Source organism: Juglans regia, chromosome 12 (assembly GCF_001411555.2).
Source record: "Juglans regia cultivar Chandler chromosome 12, Walnut 2.0, whole genome shotgun sequence".
In the NCBI taxonomy this organism is placed as follows: Eukaryota; Viridiplantae; Streptophyta; class Magnoliopsida; order Fagales; family Juglandaceae; genus Juglans; species Juglans regia.
In genome coordinates this window covers 24,938,047-24,954,200 of record NC_049912.1, presented here as the reverse complement: position 1 = coordinate 24,954,200, position 16,154 = coordinate 24,938,047, and the positions used below count along the sequence as shown (strand labels likewise).

The 16,154-nt window shown below is 36.3% G+C and overlaps 2 protein-coding genes across 2 annotated transcripts; both read right to left on the bottom strand.

Moving 5' to 3' along the window:
• Positions 1 to 302: 302 nt before the first annotated feature.
• LOC109005056 (sm-like protein LSM36B) lies at positions 303 to 4,126 on the bottom strand. Its single transcript, XM_018983823.2, has 4 exons — positions 3,962 to 4,126; positions 2,674 to 2,818; positions 729 to 842; positions 303 to 592 (listed from the first exon to the last, which is right to left on the bottom strand). The coding sequence occupies exons 2-4, from the start codon at positions 2,786 to 2,788 to the stop codon at positions 546 to 548; spliced, it is 276 nt and encodes a 91-aa protein (XP_018839368.1). The 5' UTR covers positions 2,789 to 2,818; positions 3,962 to 4,126; the 3' UTR covers positions 303 to 545.
• A 551-nt stretch (positions 4,127 to 4,677) lies between these two features.
• On the bottom strand, positions 4,678 to 11,464 carry LOC109005057 (formin-like protein 1). The gene is made up of 4 exons (XM_018983824.2): positions 9,042 to 11,464; positions 8,567 to 8,775; positions 7,408 to 7,652; positions 4,678 to 5,999 (listed from the first exon to the last, which is right to left on the bottom strand). The coding sequence occupies exons 1-4, from the start codon at positions 10,562 to 10,564 to the stop codon at positions 5,175 to 5,177; spliced, it is 2,802 nt and encodes a 933-aa protein (XP_018839369.1). The 5' UTR covers positions 10,565 to 11,464; the 3' UTR covers positions 4,678 to 5,174.
• Between the last annotated feature and the right edge of the window lie 4,690 nt (positions 11,465 to 16,154).

Genomic DNA, 16,154 nt, shown 5'->3' with positions numbered 1-16,154 from the left:
ACGCCAGTTTTGCCTTTTTTGCGCAAGATTTTTTGTGTAAGACCTAACACTTCACCAAAAATAAAACCTAGCCAGAATTTTTCTTTTTTTAAAAAATTAGCCTATTTGATTTCCCTCCAAACAGACAAATGTTTATTAATTCTCTAAATAATTGGGGAAGAAGATGAGAGACGAGCTCAATTTGCCCCAAAAAGGAATATATTACTTGACATTTACTTTTTCATTTTGGGATTTTCTCATGGGATACTTGAACATCCAACTTCAATAAATGGCCATCAAAAGCAAAGGATGCCTAAAAGAAATTCTGTGCAACAAGCTTCATGACCATGATGATCGTTCATCAAAATAACAATTAAGGCATCAATCTTCAATTCAGATATTTGATAGCTTATCCCATTACAAAAGATAACAAAGTTTCATACGTCCAAGTTTGAGCAGCACTGTCTAATTCTCATTTCCAAATCAATATCATCATCTTACATCAGAAATACAAACATTGAAAGCCTGACTGCAGAGTATGGGGCATTAAATATATAATCCAATACTCAAGCCCCATCTGCTAGCGTCCTCTTTGATGTACTAATGTAGAGAACTGCAAAATTCAATAAATAAATAAAAGGGGAAAAGTCAACCATTACCATACCAGTCAAATAATAACAGTATGGGGCATTAAAGAAAGTTGAGAAATAAAAGTTAAAAAAAAAAATTAAAGCAATTCTATAAAGTACCATTGTTTCCGCGAATGAAAGCATCGCCATATTTATTTTTCAGCTGCCCATTCACATATTCTTCTGTTTGCTCCATTGCTATGTTCATATACCCATCCAAACATGCGAGAATACCTGCACACAAATACTATCAATGAATGAATGTTTGCTGAGTCCATACCAGCTAAACAAATTGGAGTGTACCCAACCATCAGTCAGATGTCTATCGACAACTAGTAAGGCTCAAATTCCTCACAGGCATTTATTCATAGAGTAATGCTAGATACAGCAATAGATTGTGTAAGCGTCATGCAATCCTTTTGAAAAAGAGTAGAGTCCACCATTAAGAATTTTTTTTTTTTTTTTATATGGTTCTCATATTTATTCATTTTTTTCAAAATGAGTACGTGGCACTTGCACACTCTATGACAGTAAATATCACTTCTATATTTATATTCGTTTGCTATTTCTCTACCTTTCATAAATGGATGTTTGATACTAGCCATTACTGGTATCGGGTATATAACGATTCTTCGATTCTTTGACCCAAGAAAAGTAAATTAATAAAAAGAAAAAAAAAATCAATTATTTATCACAAGGATGTGAGCCTCACATCCACTCTCCCCCCTTAAGTACCCAAGGATTCTTCAATTCTTTGGGGAGAAGTGGTGTGGATTAGATGGTGCATTTCAACGGCAAGATTCTCAGTTCTGATCAATGGAATGTCACCTTTAGTAGAGCAGCCCAAGATTGGAAAATAGACAGTTTTGAGACTTTTTTCAGCCTAGTGTATTATTCTATGAAGCTAAATGGATTGCGGAACGATAAGCTATGGTGGACACCTGCAGGTAATGGTACTTTCTCGGTTCACTCCTTCTACAAGTCCCTTACACTTCTACAAATACTCATTTCCCATGGAGAAGATTGTGGAGGAATAAGGCGTCTCCCAAAGCACTCTTATTCTCTTGGACAGCAGCCCTAGATAAGATTTTGACTACCGATAATCTGCGAAAGAGCCGGGTAATTATCTCAAATTGGTATTGTATGCGCAAGAAATATAGCGAGACAATGGATCATCTCTTGCTACATTGTGAGACAGCTAGAGCAGTGTGGAGTGAAGTGCTCAGTCGAATTAGGTTAAACTAGGTGATGCCTACCACAGTGGTTGAGTTATTGGCCAGTTGGGTGATGCCGGGTGGTGCTCCACAAATCAAAGTTGTGTGGAAGATGGTTCCTACCTGCATTATGTGGTGCATATGGCGAGAGCGTAACAAGCGAACATTTGAAGACAAGGAGCAGACACTAGAGGAGCTTCAAGCTTTATTTTTTCGTACCTTATTTCTTTGGGCTATAGCGATCTAGATAGGTCTTATCTCTTGCATACCTTATTGTTTATTTGGGCTATGCCTATCTTTATTATTACTACCGTTTATTTATTAGAGGGAAAAAAAAAAAAGTACCCAATTTCATTTTTCCCTCTAACGGAGATTTGAAAGGATGAAGGTATATATCATAAATGACTGCCACGAGATTCTGTTTCACCCCATTTGCCTAACATTTAAGGGAGAAAAAGGGAGGGGCAAATGTCCCAAGCATGAGATGCTAACCTATCATAAAACCTTTCTTGAATGACAATTTAAATAGTGACCAAATGTAATAAACAAATAAACAATGGTATATTTTTTCCCGTTTTATAACATGTATATATTTCTTATGTTTTATCAGCATTGGGGATTTTTTCCAAATATAACAAAACCCTTGCCTTCTCAAGTAAGAATGCAAAACCTTAACTAGCCAGTGGAATTGGAATTATCTGAAATCCCTCAATGGCAAGAATGTCTGATACAGACCAGATTACATTTCCAACAAAGCCTAGCAAGAATAGGCAGCAGATTTCATCTTCTTATACCATTTACCATACCATGCCAAAATAAGGTAAGAAAAATGAGAAATAAGAGTAACTGACCTCGATAATCAACTCCAGAATTCAGTTTAACAACAACAGGTCGCCCACGAATTGATTTGAGGAAATCTCCGGGGGTCTTTGTGGTCGCTGAACCCTTCTCTCCTCCTCCACTCATTTTGTTTCTCTAGAATCTGAACTTCTCTTCCTGATTATATAATAAAGAGAAAGAATGCATCCACTTAACCAATATAGCATAACTAGCATGTGGTGGAGAGGATTGATAGCTGATATGTTAAAGGAAATTACAAAACAAGCATGGCAGGATTTTCATCCATGATATCTTTCTATGTTGGATACTTGGATTTAAAATCTTTCTATGTTAAAATCTTTCAATGTTAGTGCTCAATATTCCAACCCCCTAGACTCTGGCGATACCAAGGAACCCCAATGTCCTCTAAAACCGTTATTCCATACTACATGTGCGCCAAAAGGATCCTCATAAATCATCCCCTTGATGAGTAACGATAATCGATTTAAATCTGCATCCAAGCACCATTGCAAGTCAACTGTTATGAATACACTAGGTATAATTTACCCTTGAAAACTGGCTTATAAGGGAATGATGCATAGGGGCTTATAAACCATCAATTAATCTCATACTTAGTCGATATGGGATTATAACAACGATCACGCTCCGCAGCCGACGTCCATGGCAATCCCGGTGCTCACACGGGCTGGTTGTGAGCTAGGTCTTTTCTAGCCCCGGACGAACACTGTCGTGCCAGTATCACCCCCCGTGCCACACGATTGCAACCGTTGCAACATAACCTTAGACGTAGGGTGGCTCTGATACCATTTGTTATGAACCCACTAGGTAGAACTTATTCTTGAAAACCGGCTTATAATGGAAGGGTGTCTAGGGGCTTATAAATCACCAATCAATCTCATACTTAGTCGATATGGGATCGTAACACAGCAAAACAAGAAAAACCCAAAGAGCTTAAAAACAACAAGAAAAGAACAGAAATCACCCATTGAGTTTAGATGATTTTCAAAATATGTGAAAGTGCGTGAAACGAGGATTTTGAAGAGTTAGAACCCAACGCAAACCAAAGAATCAACAAAGCAAAGTACTTTATTTAACAAAATCCCCATTGATAGCATCACCCACAATAAAGAGTGCACTCATAAGAAAATTATGATAGATGGGTTTCAACCCTAACGGAACAGTCCTGAAACCAGCTCCCTAATTCATGAGTAACCATGCAAACAAAATAAAAGAGCTCAATTTGTACGCAAAAACTAAAAGCACAAGAACATTGAACGAGATAAAGGATCAACAACGCACCCGTTTGATTATCTGAGCGAGAGCGAGAGTTTTCTCTGTGCGCTGCAATAAGCCCTAACGTCGCTAATATGGTGAAGAAGCAATATAGCGACGAGAAGACGACGACGAAGACGTGTTCCTCTCTTCCCCTCGGTTGGGCCTCCAGATTGGTTTTTAGGCCTTGTTATTGGGTTTCGGTGAGGCCCTATTGCTAAATTAGCTCTTCTAGAATTATGATAATTCTAATCATTATCTTCATTATTTTTAGTTGAATTATTTATGTTTTGTCCCATAACTTAATCAAAGACAATAAAAGAAAATAAAATAAAGAATATGGTAGATAAAATTTTACGATAATAACAGTAATTATGCTAAAAAAAATTAGGTAAGCATATGCGAAATAATAAAGATTTCTGATGGGAATGTTACACAGTACAAACTTTTCTTGTGAAAAACATTTTTTTTTAGAAGTGTTCCGTACAAAAAGAGTACATGAAAATAAACTTATAAACTGATATAATTTTATATAATCTATTAAATCTATTTTATAATAAAAATAATTTTATAATATGACGTACAACATCTAGTCACATAATTTATAAATTTATTTCTATATAACCTATTTGTGACCAAAACGTTTTTTTTTTTTTTGTCCCATCTCAGCTTAATGTGTAAAACGGAAACCGTATGGAAATTTTGATTTTTGTTTAAGCAAATGTCTCTTTCTTGATGTGCACAAGCACATCTACTCTCTCCCACTCGCTTGGAATACTTCAATCAATACAAGACGGATGATTTTGGCTTGTCTTTGTGAATCTATGATTGTAGCAAACATCCTATTTCACATTGCTCGGGGCCTTTTGCAAGTACAGGAGGTTAACCCGAGGAGTGCCCTCAATTGTCAGGGACACAAAGATCAATTACACAAAGACGAGTGAGAGAATGTGACGCAGAGCTAATCAATCACTTGTCACGAACAACTCTCACTGAGCAACTTCAAATATTCAACAGATTTACAAAATAAAATCTGGCTAGTATGGCAAAACTACCTTGTTATCTTCAGGAGGCAATCCCTTCTATATTACACCTAGGATAAGCAGTCCCAAAATCCTATTGAGTATATCCAAGTACCAAACATGAGCACAGATGATATACTTGACTTTCAGGCAGGCTCTACCCAGAAGCTCCCTCTGCAAATGCCAAAAAGGGCAGAAAGTGGCATTGATATCAAGTGCTATGATGAGGATGAACTCTCATCATCCGAGGAATCATAATGCTGCCTTCCATTAAACCCAGAAAATGCCTGTGGAAGGGATGGATTCGCAGGTGCAGGAAATTGGCGGGCTGAGCCGATGATAGTTCTCTCATTAACCTTGCCAACTTCCCTGCATACCCCATCAAGAATTGAAAGAAAATCTCTCACCACCGTGAAGATCCGAAATGGATGAGCTTCTTCTTTAGCTGAGTTCCCGTGGAAATATTCAGTTATTTCCTTCACAAGAGAGAAAGCAACTTTCTCTTCGGCTTGGATCTTTAGAATCTCTTCCCCAGCCTTCTTCAAGAACCCATGCATTGACTCTGAAAATCTCCGGCTAGTCTGCTTCAATGAAATTTCTTCATTTAATTTCAGGACTTCAGATATTTTCGTGATTCCTCCAGCAAGCTTTGCAACTTCGCTGCTGAGCACATCTGAATCCATTGTAGCAGCTTTCTTCACATTGGTGAGCTCTCCACTCAAACCCGAAACAACTTGCAAGCCAAGCTTCCTACATTCAATATCATCCCGGAAAGCAGATTGCTGATTTTTCTTAGTCGGTTCACTTTGAATGGTACTGGAAAGACTAGAACCTTCAGCTCTAATGATTTCCTGTACAACAAAATGCAGTAGAGTGGTTTTTCCGTCAGTACCCTTAACATCAACAAGCTTGAGAAGAGTGTCCAGCTTGAACGCATGGGCATCACCACGGTTGGTGCCAACATTCATGCGGTTCCCAGTTTTGAGCACAGCCTCAAGAAGCTTCAGGAACATTCTGCTGTTTCTCAATTCTTCACAACCTACCTGTGAGAAATGGAGAAGTGTGAACAACAGCTAGTACATGTATGCCTTCACAATTACACTAGAATTGCAAGAACTAAGAAGCTATATAAGTGCAAGAGGGAAAGGAGTTCAGCAACTAGATTCATCAATAAAAAAGGGTAATTTTTCTGACAACTGTACATAACGTCACATTTTTCCTACACTGCCTTGTGCACCAGCACCCAGAAACAAGAAGCGAAAAAATCAAGCATGTTAATTTGGCCAGGTGCAAGACTAAGGACAATCCTGCGCTGGCCCAAAAATGCGGCTCTATACTATGTTAAAGGAGAAAATTCAAAATATAGCCGCTCAAATAGTTGGAATAAAGCCTTGTTGAGATGGCTTTGCCTTTTCCACCATATTACTCAATTACCAAAGCACTGGGACTTGAATGGTCACTGCTATTCTGGGCACTATCAATATTTTTAAGAGAATAGTGATTTCAATATCAAACCAGTCATTGCATTCTGCAAAAAGATTTAAATTTATAAGTAGTTCTACGCTTTGTTATTCCATTTTTACTTTGATCTGCTCAATAGAAAATGCTGTTCTTGCCCTAACATCCAACCTTTCAATGCTAAATGCGGAAAGCCGCATTAATTACCAGGAGTCATGTCCAACTTTCTTTACACAATTATGAAGCTATACCTGTGTCCTAAATGCTATGCAACTTTGATCAATGATATTTCCTTCGTTTTTTTCCTCACGACTAAAAATTGGAGTAATCATAACTCAGGTACAAAGTCATGTAAAAATTATTCATTTCAGAAAGGCAGCAGCAGGAGGAGGATAAAATATTTGGTGGATACCATTTGAGAGATTCTTTAATAAAAGTACATGGCAAGATGCTCATGAGCATTTGGCCAAGTGTTGTTCTCGATGTCAATTATTATATTGGCTGCATCATCATAATGTAGGTCAGGAAATCATTTGACTACCATATGTCAATTATTATATTGGCTGCATCATCATAATGTAGGTCAGGAAATCATTTGACTACCATAAATGCAGGGGAAAATAGACTGGAATAATGGAGGAATCACTGGACTATCTCATAAGCTTTCTTTGTCGAAATGGATTGGCTTTAAACACGTTTCACAGAGAGAGAGAGAGAGAGAGAGAGAGAGAGAACCTCAAAATATTCCTTTTCTTAATGTTCAACTTTGATCATGTAAAGTGAGCTCCTACCTTGTGCTCACCACTCATGAGAGAAAGGTATATGTATTTTGGGATAAGAAAGGAATAAGGTTAAGGAGAGCATCAAGGACCATAATGGAACATATATACACACATACACACAAAAGGCTTCCACTTCAAAATGTTCCAATCAAATGTAAAGCAAGATTGCATGACCTAATTAGATATACATATACCAGAACGTAAGATTTACCTCTAGAGTTTCAAAAGACCTTAGAAGGTATTCAACTTCTGAATCAAAATTGGCAATGTAGAGCATTGCATCCACCCTTTTGAATGCAAATGGTATATCAAGCACCTTCTTGAGAAATTTCTCGGCTGGGCCTAGCTTAAATGGTGATTCATCTTTGAACTCCTTTAGTTTACGCTCTTCTTCTTTTGAAGGAGCCATCTTTAATAAACTTTCAAGAAGTTCGGAACCCAAAGTATCAGAGTTACCTGCTTGCAGGTAGAAAGGTTCAAAATATTCATGGTTGCAACTGTTAGGGTGACTAATGGTTATAAAATTACAAATGCATAGCAGTAGAGAGAGAGAGAGAGAGAGAGAGAGAGAGAGAGAGAAGGAGAGGGAGAGGGAGAGAGAGTAAGCAGATCAAAGGGAGTGGCCATGCTAATGTTATTGAGCCAGGCAGACAAACAGAGAAAGAGTCTCTTTTGTAGCCTTCTCCCGAGTTCAATGACAGGATTAACTGCACAAAATACATGATATATGGTTGAAAAAGATGTACTATGAGTATGACATTATGAACAAATAAGGATTTTAATGAAAAAAGCATCGACACAATAATAATCTGATTTTACTGTCTCAAAAATACTATGCTACTAGCATTGACTACCTAGTAAAAAAGATAAAGCACAGCATTTCAATTCGTCAATGCATTCCGTTGCAATTGTTACAGGCAAAACAAGATTTTGCGCTTTCTTAAAGGGTCTAGGTAATTAAATACACCAAGGGCCAATGCAGTAATAAAAAGACCAAAGTTACTGTTTCCATAGAGGCAGGGTACATATCGAAATGTACCAGTTCAAACCAAAACGATTGACCATAGATATGAAAAAAGAGTGGGTCACAACATTAAGAATATCTACAGTCGTTGAGCTTGAAATGGTTTTTGAAATTGCCACAAGATAACAAGCGCAGCGAAACATGCCTCATATTATAAGATCAGGCAGTAGGTAGACACAAATTACAGTCAGAAATTAGAATGGCAGCAAAAGTTTTAAATCAGGAATGACTTCCAGTTTTTCTTTTTGTTATTTGTAATAACAGGAACAGGAACTCTTTATTTTGGCAATGCACATCATAGTTACTGCGATGAATTCACACAAACTTAATAAATTTGATCAGTTACCTTCCAAAAGGGCTTCACAGACTTCCTCAATGGTCACATCTAGTGCCCTCAACAGAATCGCAATATTCTGAGACTTCTTTGGATCAAGCACCCGATTCTCCAGGTTTGGCGAAGGGAGAATCACACGCCTCCCACCATCTTTCAGGGTCATATTCGTATTATTGCTATTATTGATCATAAAAAGTGCCTCAATCATTTCTTCATTCAGTCTGCAACCAAAACAAGATTCTACAAACTTTAGAGAACGACATAATTGCTTCCTCGAACAAGCAAAAGAGTGCATTATTAATGGTGGGACAGGGGGAGGGGAAAATCTGGAACATCTAGTAGCAACAATTTTAAGAAATCCACAAGGTTACCTTAAAAAATATAGAGTACTCTGATTATCCAAATAATGCAAAAACAAAAAAACTAATCATCGAAAGGGCTTTTGAACACTAATAAAAAGGAAAAAACTAGGAAGTCATTATCTTACTCGAAAGAGCTAGATTTCAGCTGATCCCACACCATAGCTCGATCAGAGCTCGCTCTAACCTTATCCCAATGTAAAGGTTTCAACTTTGGCCTCGGAGTGTCCTCATTTCTCTCTGCTGTTCCGTTGCTCTGTAATTGTTCAGTTGCGACATTTTGCAACAGAACAGGCCCAGTAGGTGTTACAAGAACTGGCGGCCCTAGGTCCGGGTCCCGGGTCTGCTTCTGAGAGGCCGGAGCCTCCCAAAACCTTGGAGGTGGCAGTGGAGGCGGCGGCGGAGGCAGTTTTATCGGCACACTATCAGTTCTTGATGGGCATCGCTTACTCTGCTCTGAAACATCTGAATTTCTTGTCGGCGAATTCTGAGTATTCCATGAACCTCTCTCGGATGATGATGAAGACGTAGATGAAGAAAGAGACGACATTGATGTCATTATTGGCCGAGCCGGAACCGGAGCTGGGAAACCAATCATGAAGTCCGGGGACTTCGATTTCAAGCTTGTGGTACTCAAGTTCAATGCTGGGGACGCAGAATTAAAAAAAGAATTCGTTGGGGAAGCTGAATCCGAACACGGGTCCGATGCAGTTCTTGAATTGAAGCTTCTACTTCCGAAATTTTCAGCGTTAAACAATCTTTGGGGGCTCGATCCTATATGAACGGGACTATCTTTTCGGCCGGAAGACCCTCTAGGAGAAAAGAATTCTTCTTCTTCCTCCCCTTCTTCGTTATTTTCCCGATTCTCAGAGGAGCCCAATTCAGAATTTCCATATCTCTGCTTAAAGCTGTGCTTTGGAAGCGGCGGAAGCGGCTTGAGCTCCGGTGAACCAAGTTTTAGGTACTGGGTCGTGGCCGAGACGCCAACATTGCTTGAATTCGCTATATCTTCGTCGTAGACTCCATGGGAATTAGCTAAGGTACCAATGTAGAGAAATTCGGAGCTGGTGTTGGATGAACCCGAGTGAGGATGCTTGTAGCTACCATCAGAGGTGGCGATGTTGGGCGGGTACAAGCGGAGGTTGTCGGAGTGAGGGGTCTTATCCATGACGTTGGCGGTAGTGGTGAAGAATGCGTGTTTGCGGCAGTAGAGGAAAGCGGAAATGGCGGAGAAGAGAGCGACGATAAGGAGAGAGACGGAGACGAAGATGGCGATGAGGTGGCGGTCGGAGATAGAGGAGGGGGAGGGGTGAGGTAGGAGGAGCTCGGAGATGTTAGCTGGAAAGGTTGCAAGGCTAGTTTGGGAGGGAGGAGGCGGTGGAGAGGGGTAGGATGGGAAGAAAGATTTTGGTGGGGTGGAGGAAGAAGATGAAGAGGAAGAGAAAGGGAGTTTTGGTTGTTGTAGTTGTGGCTGCGAATAGGGAGAGGAGGAAGGGGGTTGGGTTGGAGGGAAGGAGTCCAGAGGAGGGAAAAAGGGCTGGTGAAGGAGGTGGCGGTGGTGTCTCCTCCGAGATAAGTTGGAAGGCGTTGTAGCACTGGCGGTGGAGAAGAGGGTGAGGAGGAGAACGGCGGCGGCGGCGGCGGTTGGCATTTTACTCACTTGCAGAGTTAAAGAAGCAAAAGAATGTAGTGTTGTTGGTGGGACTGCCTTGACTAGGTGAGCGAGACAGCGAGAAGGAAGGAGTAGAATAACTGTGCTTTGATGGATTAAGTAGACAGAGATGGAGGGAAAGAAAAGACTGTTCCGGATGGCAGTTCAGATAGAAAAGCTTGATTCTAGATGCGTGCACACCCACAGATTATCTGTACTCTTGATTGCTAAGTAAGAGAGACGAAGGTATTTCTTGATTGAAGGTGTTGCACAGAGAGAGGGAAACAAGGATGTGACAAAAACGTGGTTGGAAAGTTGGGAGCCCAGACTCGAATGGATAGTTCAAGAAAGCGCGAAGGCCGAACCCCTAAAAAAAGAGTGCAAGGGGATTGGAGAAGCAAGAGAATGTTTTATTTCACGGAGAGAGATAGAGAAAGAGGGGGTCTACAATGGTGGGTGAGGGGGAGGATGAGGGTGTATTAGGAAGGATGGAACAGTATGAGCAAAGTGAATGGTGGTTCAGACTTCACAGCAGCAACCCCATAACCCCACTACAGTAATTCCTCCTTTCCTTTTCACCACTGAACAGAGATGGACGTTTATTATCTCTGAAGAAAATGAAGCCAAAAATGGGAAGCGAGAAATCTTCAGAAATACGTACAACAGAGGTCAAAAAATAAATCTCTGAAAGATCATAGACAGAGCGTCGTTCATTATTGGGATGTGTATTTTCTAGCCACGAATTATGTCGCGCTGTGTAGCAGATGGAGCTGTTTATACACTGTGGAGGAGTGTGGACTGTTGAAAGTGAAACTGAAACTGAATGAAGAGAGAGAGAGAGAGAGAGCAGAGAAACTTTCCTTCGTGCCCTTACGTGCTTGAAAAGTGGGCACTTTTTGGTTTGTGTTGTCTCCTACGGGGTCATCTGCAGGACACCAGGGCTTTATTTAGGGAGCAGCGGCACACGCGCTTAGGCTTAATTTATTTTTACATGAAAAGAATTGAAATAAAAATTAAGAATAATATTAAATATAATTTTTATTTAAAAATTATAATATAAGTTTAAATAATTTTATTTTTAAAATTATAAAATTATTTCTCTTAAAATGATAATTTTTTTCATTTAATAAAAGATTTGTAGATACAATTTCTAAATGAGAATTATAAATAGAATTTTTTGAAAAATATAAAGAAATTAAAATATTTTTATTTAATATTAGTTTTTATTTAAAATTTAAAAAAATTAAATTATTTATTTTGTTTTATGTAAAAATTTAAAAAAATTATAATAATTAGATGAGATAAAATGAAAAGTTTTGTGAAAATAAATGAAATTTTAAAAGAAAGTATTAGTGAGTTAAGGTCTCATTTGTTTTTACATACGAGATGAGATAAGATAAGTTGAATTGAATTAAAGTTAAAAGTTAAATAAAATATTGTTATAATATATTTTTTTAATATTATTTTTATTTTAAAATTTAAAAAATTTGAATTTTTTTATTTTATGTAAAAATTTAAAAAAATTATAATAATTAAATAAATTAAATTAAATTATAAAAACAAATGAGTTGAAACTCAAAAAACAGTGAAAGTAGATTTTTGACCTCTTACCACCCTCCCTACCTCCTCTCATTTTTGTTGAGCAATGTTAATACAGAGCAGGCTTTATTGGAACGTTGAGATGATTTGAAGTCTGTTGTGTTTAATTTTTTTAGGTTGGCATATATGAGTTGAATTTTTTAGATTGAAATACATGAAATAAATTAAAATAAATTTAATTTTTTTTATAAAAAATTAATAGATCTCGTTAATATTTGGTTTGAGATGAGCTTTGTATAAGAGAAATATTAATTATTATCTTTACGTCATATATCAATATGTAATTTATTTTTTTTATCATTCTATTTAAATATAAATATTTTTAAATAGTATTTTTCTAAGTATGATTTTTCTTTGCACAAATTTTTTTATAAAAAAATGAATTTCCCTAATAAAATATTTTTTTTAATACTTTTTGAAACTTACATATATAAATCATTATTTGGTTTCGTAGTTCTGGTAATAATTCTGATGTGGCCATTGAAACGAATATTTGGAAATCAATATGTGTTGATCTATTGTTTCGAGATAATTGCTACGTACAATCTCTTTGATCACCATAGTATCCAAAACAAACTACGTAAAGAAAGGAACAGTACTGATATAGTTTATTAAGTAATATTAGATACAATCTCTATTTAAAAATTACAATACTAATTTAGGTAATTTTATTTTTAAATCTTTTAAAATTACAAAACTATTCTTCCTAAAATGATATTTTTTTTTCATTTAATAAAAGATTTATATATGTAATTTTCAAATAAAAACTGTAAATAAAATTTCTTTAATTTATTTGTACTTGTGGGAGATAAAGAATAGTTAGTAGGTTTTTTTTATTTTTTAAATAATCTTAACTTCATTCATCATTAATAATCAATCAATACATTGCTTTTTCAGATGAATAACGTTTTTAATCCAATCTGGACCATCTTCGAGCCAAAAGTTTTAAGTTTTTTGCAAATGAGATAAAATGAAATTAAATAAATTGTGAATTAAATTAAAAATAAAATAAAATATTATTTTAAAAATTTTAAAATAATTAGATTATTTATTTTATTTTATATAAGAATTTTAAAAATAATTATAATAATTAAATTAGATAAGAGAGGATAAATTAAAAGAAATTATAAAAACAAACGAGTTTTTATTCTGATTAAACAAAAAATCTTCACAACCTTTTAACACTCCACACTCCACATTATTTTTAATTTTATTATTTTTTTCTTTTATCAAATATTTATTATATGAATAATGAATAGAAAATTTAAAATAATTTAAAAGGAATAAACTCAAAAAAAAATTTAAATTTTAAAAATTTTAAAAATTATGGAATGTGGAGTGTGGTTGAGGTTGTGTAGCAAAGCTCCTGATTAAAAGAGGATTTTCCTAAGTCGCATGTAGTAACATGCTATGAAGCCCTTCCCTTCTTATTTTAAAAAGGTGTGGTGTGTGGAGGTTGTGTAGATTTTTTCTAGTGAATATGAATGAATATCATTTCTTATTTTAAAGGACAATATTTTCTTATGAGTGAATAATCTGATTTATTCATGTTCACGAATTACAATACAGACAAATTTTAAAATATATTTTTATTCAAAAAAATTTCTCTCGTTTTTCAAAATCTAACAAAACATATTTATTCGAATTATTTTACTATTATTCATAAAATTTTAACATACTTCAAGCATCCAAACGTGTCCTAATCTTGAGGAAACATGTGCGATAGCGTAACTTGTGAGTATTCAATGACTAAACAGCATATCCATATATAATATTAAGACATTTTAATACAATTTATAGGTCACCTGCATTATGACTTAAATACAATCTATAGTACCAATTATTAAGACCCTATAAGGGAGTTTGCCTTCATATCAGCTCGTATAACAAGCCTACGAGAGGGATACTAGGAAAGTAAGTCAGATAATCCGACCAGACCCAACAAGCCCAATGACCCTCATCTAAAAGGAGTCAATAGATCTCTGCAGAGAACTCGGCCGATGAGCAAAAATCACCCACGAAATAACTCACTCGTGCGAAAAGCGAACGGTAAGGATAGATAGGACTCGCCGCCCTAACACCTCCCTAAATGGCGCCCTATCCTCGGGAACCTGTATAGGCAAGTGAGCGAGAAATATGAGAAACTCTTGATCTCTTGACAGCAGGCATTGATGGGCTTAATATGGAATGTCTGCAGGGTAAAGTGAGTTAGAGAGCCACACCGCATTAATAGCGCCACTCTCTAGACTCTACGCTGCATTAAAGGATTATAGCTAAGTGAACAGTTGAAGTGATATGGACTCTTCAAAGCCAAGTATGGGTTGTTCTCACTTAGAAACCTAGTATAAAAGTCGACTCTCAGGTACGAAGAACGGTCTCTAATTCCTCTAAGCTCACACACAAGCTACTAAGGAAATATATTGACTTTAGCATTGGAGACTTTCCAGCCTTCACCAAGACTCACCACTTTCTGTGTTTTCTTAAGTGCGCAAGTAAAAAACTTAATACCCAAGTTGCTAGCACTTGTCCCAAAGGTGTACGAAATATGACGTTGACAGTGACGTCATCTATGAGATAACTATATACTTCGTGTGTCTTTTGTATGCCTACAACAACCCGTTTCTAGACAACTCAAAGGCAAGAAGAAACAACATCAACAAATATGGAAACAAAGCTCACCGCGATGGAACAACTTGTAGGAAAGCTAACTACTGAAGTATAAACCCTTCGGAGAGAAAACAAGATGCTCAAGGTAGCCGGAGAATGATGCTAAACCAATTGACAGTTAACACGTAAGATCCAAAAACTTAGGAGGGGGAGGTGATGCGAAAGAATAAAGGAGAAACATATAGAACGAGTAGCGCAACCTCAATGGGAAGTATGAGGAGATGACGAAAAAAATGGGCAGGCCATCATCAGTAGACTAATTACTCACTAGCTAAGGTCTACCCTACAGCAAGGAGGTGACGGCTATGCCCCTACCACCGAAGTTCCAAATTCCCTTCATGGACATGTATGACGGGGTCATAGACCCCCTCGAACACCTATAAACCTTCACAACCCATATGACTTTGCATGATTTTCCAAAATAAGTGGCTTTTAGAGCTTTCTCACTAACACTGAAGGGGCTGACAATAATATGGTTCGGGTCCTTGGCACCCGAGTCCGTAGACAACTTTGGAGAGCTAGTTCTTTTGTTCCTCATACAATTTATGGCAAGCAGAAGAAGCAGATGCCCTGCAACATATCTCCTTACCATTAAGTAGGCGAATAAAAAGGTTTGAAAGCATACCTATTCACGTACCACAATTTGATTTGTCATTTTTGTTATTCTATTTAAATATACATATATTGATATGTAATAAAAAAAAATGTTTAAATAGAAGAATAAAATAAATAAATTATATATTGATGTATGTGGGAGGACTATAAGTAACATTTATTATTTATGCAGAGTACATCTATAATTTTTTGTAAATAATAATAATAATGAAAGGAGCAAAATGACATACGCATCCCTCTCGACTATAGTTTTTAGTCGTAAGTTTATTGTCTATTTATCAAGCTATGTTAAAACTATTTTAAAGTGGCATCTTTCTCTGGGATTGGATTGGAGTCAAAATTTTAGCTTAATAACCTGCTTTTTTAATTTTATATTTGGTGCTGCTTTTGTTATATTTGGGATGATTGTTAGAGACTCTCACCTCTACTGAATTTTGTATTTTTATAATAATTTAGTTTATTTATACCATGCTTAACATACTTTAAAAAAATAAAAAAATAAGACATTGTTATGTCTACCGAGAATTTGTACCGAAATCTTCTACCGATAACTTTAAATTTATTATTTATTTTATTTTACTTTTTCTTTCACTAATTTTTAAAACTATATAAATATTTTTTAAAAATAAAAAAATCATATATTTATTTAAAAACACTTAATTAAATAAAAAAATTAAAAAAATTTCGATAAAAATCCTATGTGAGAATA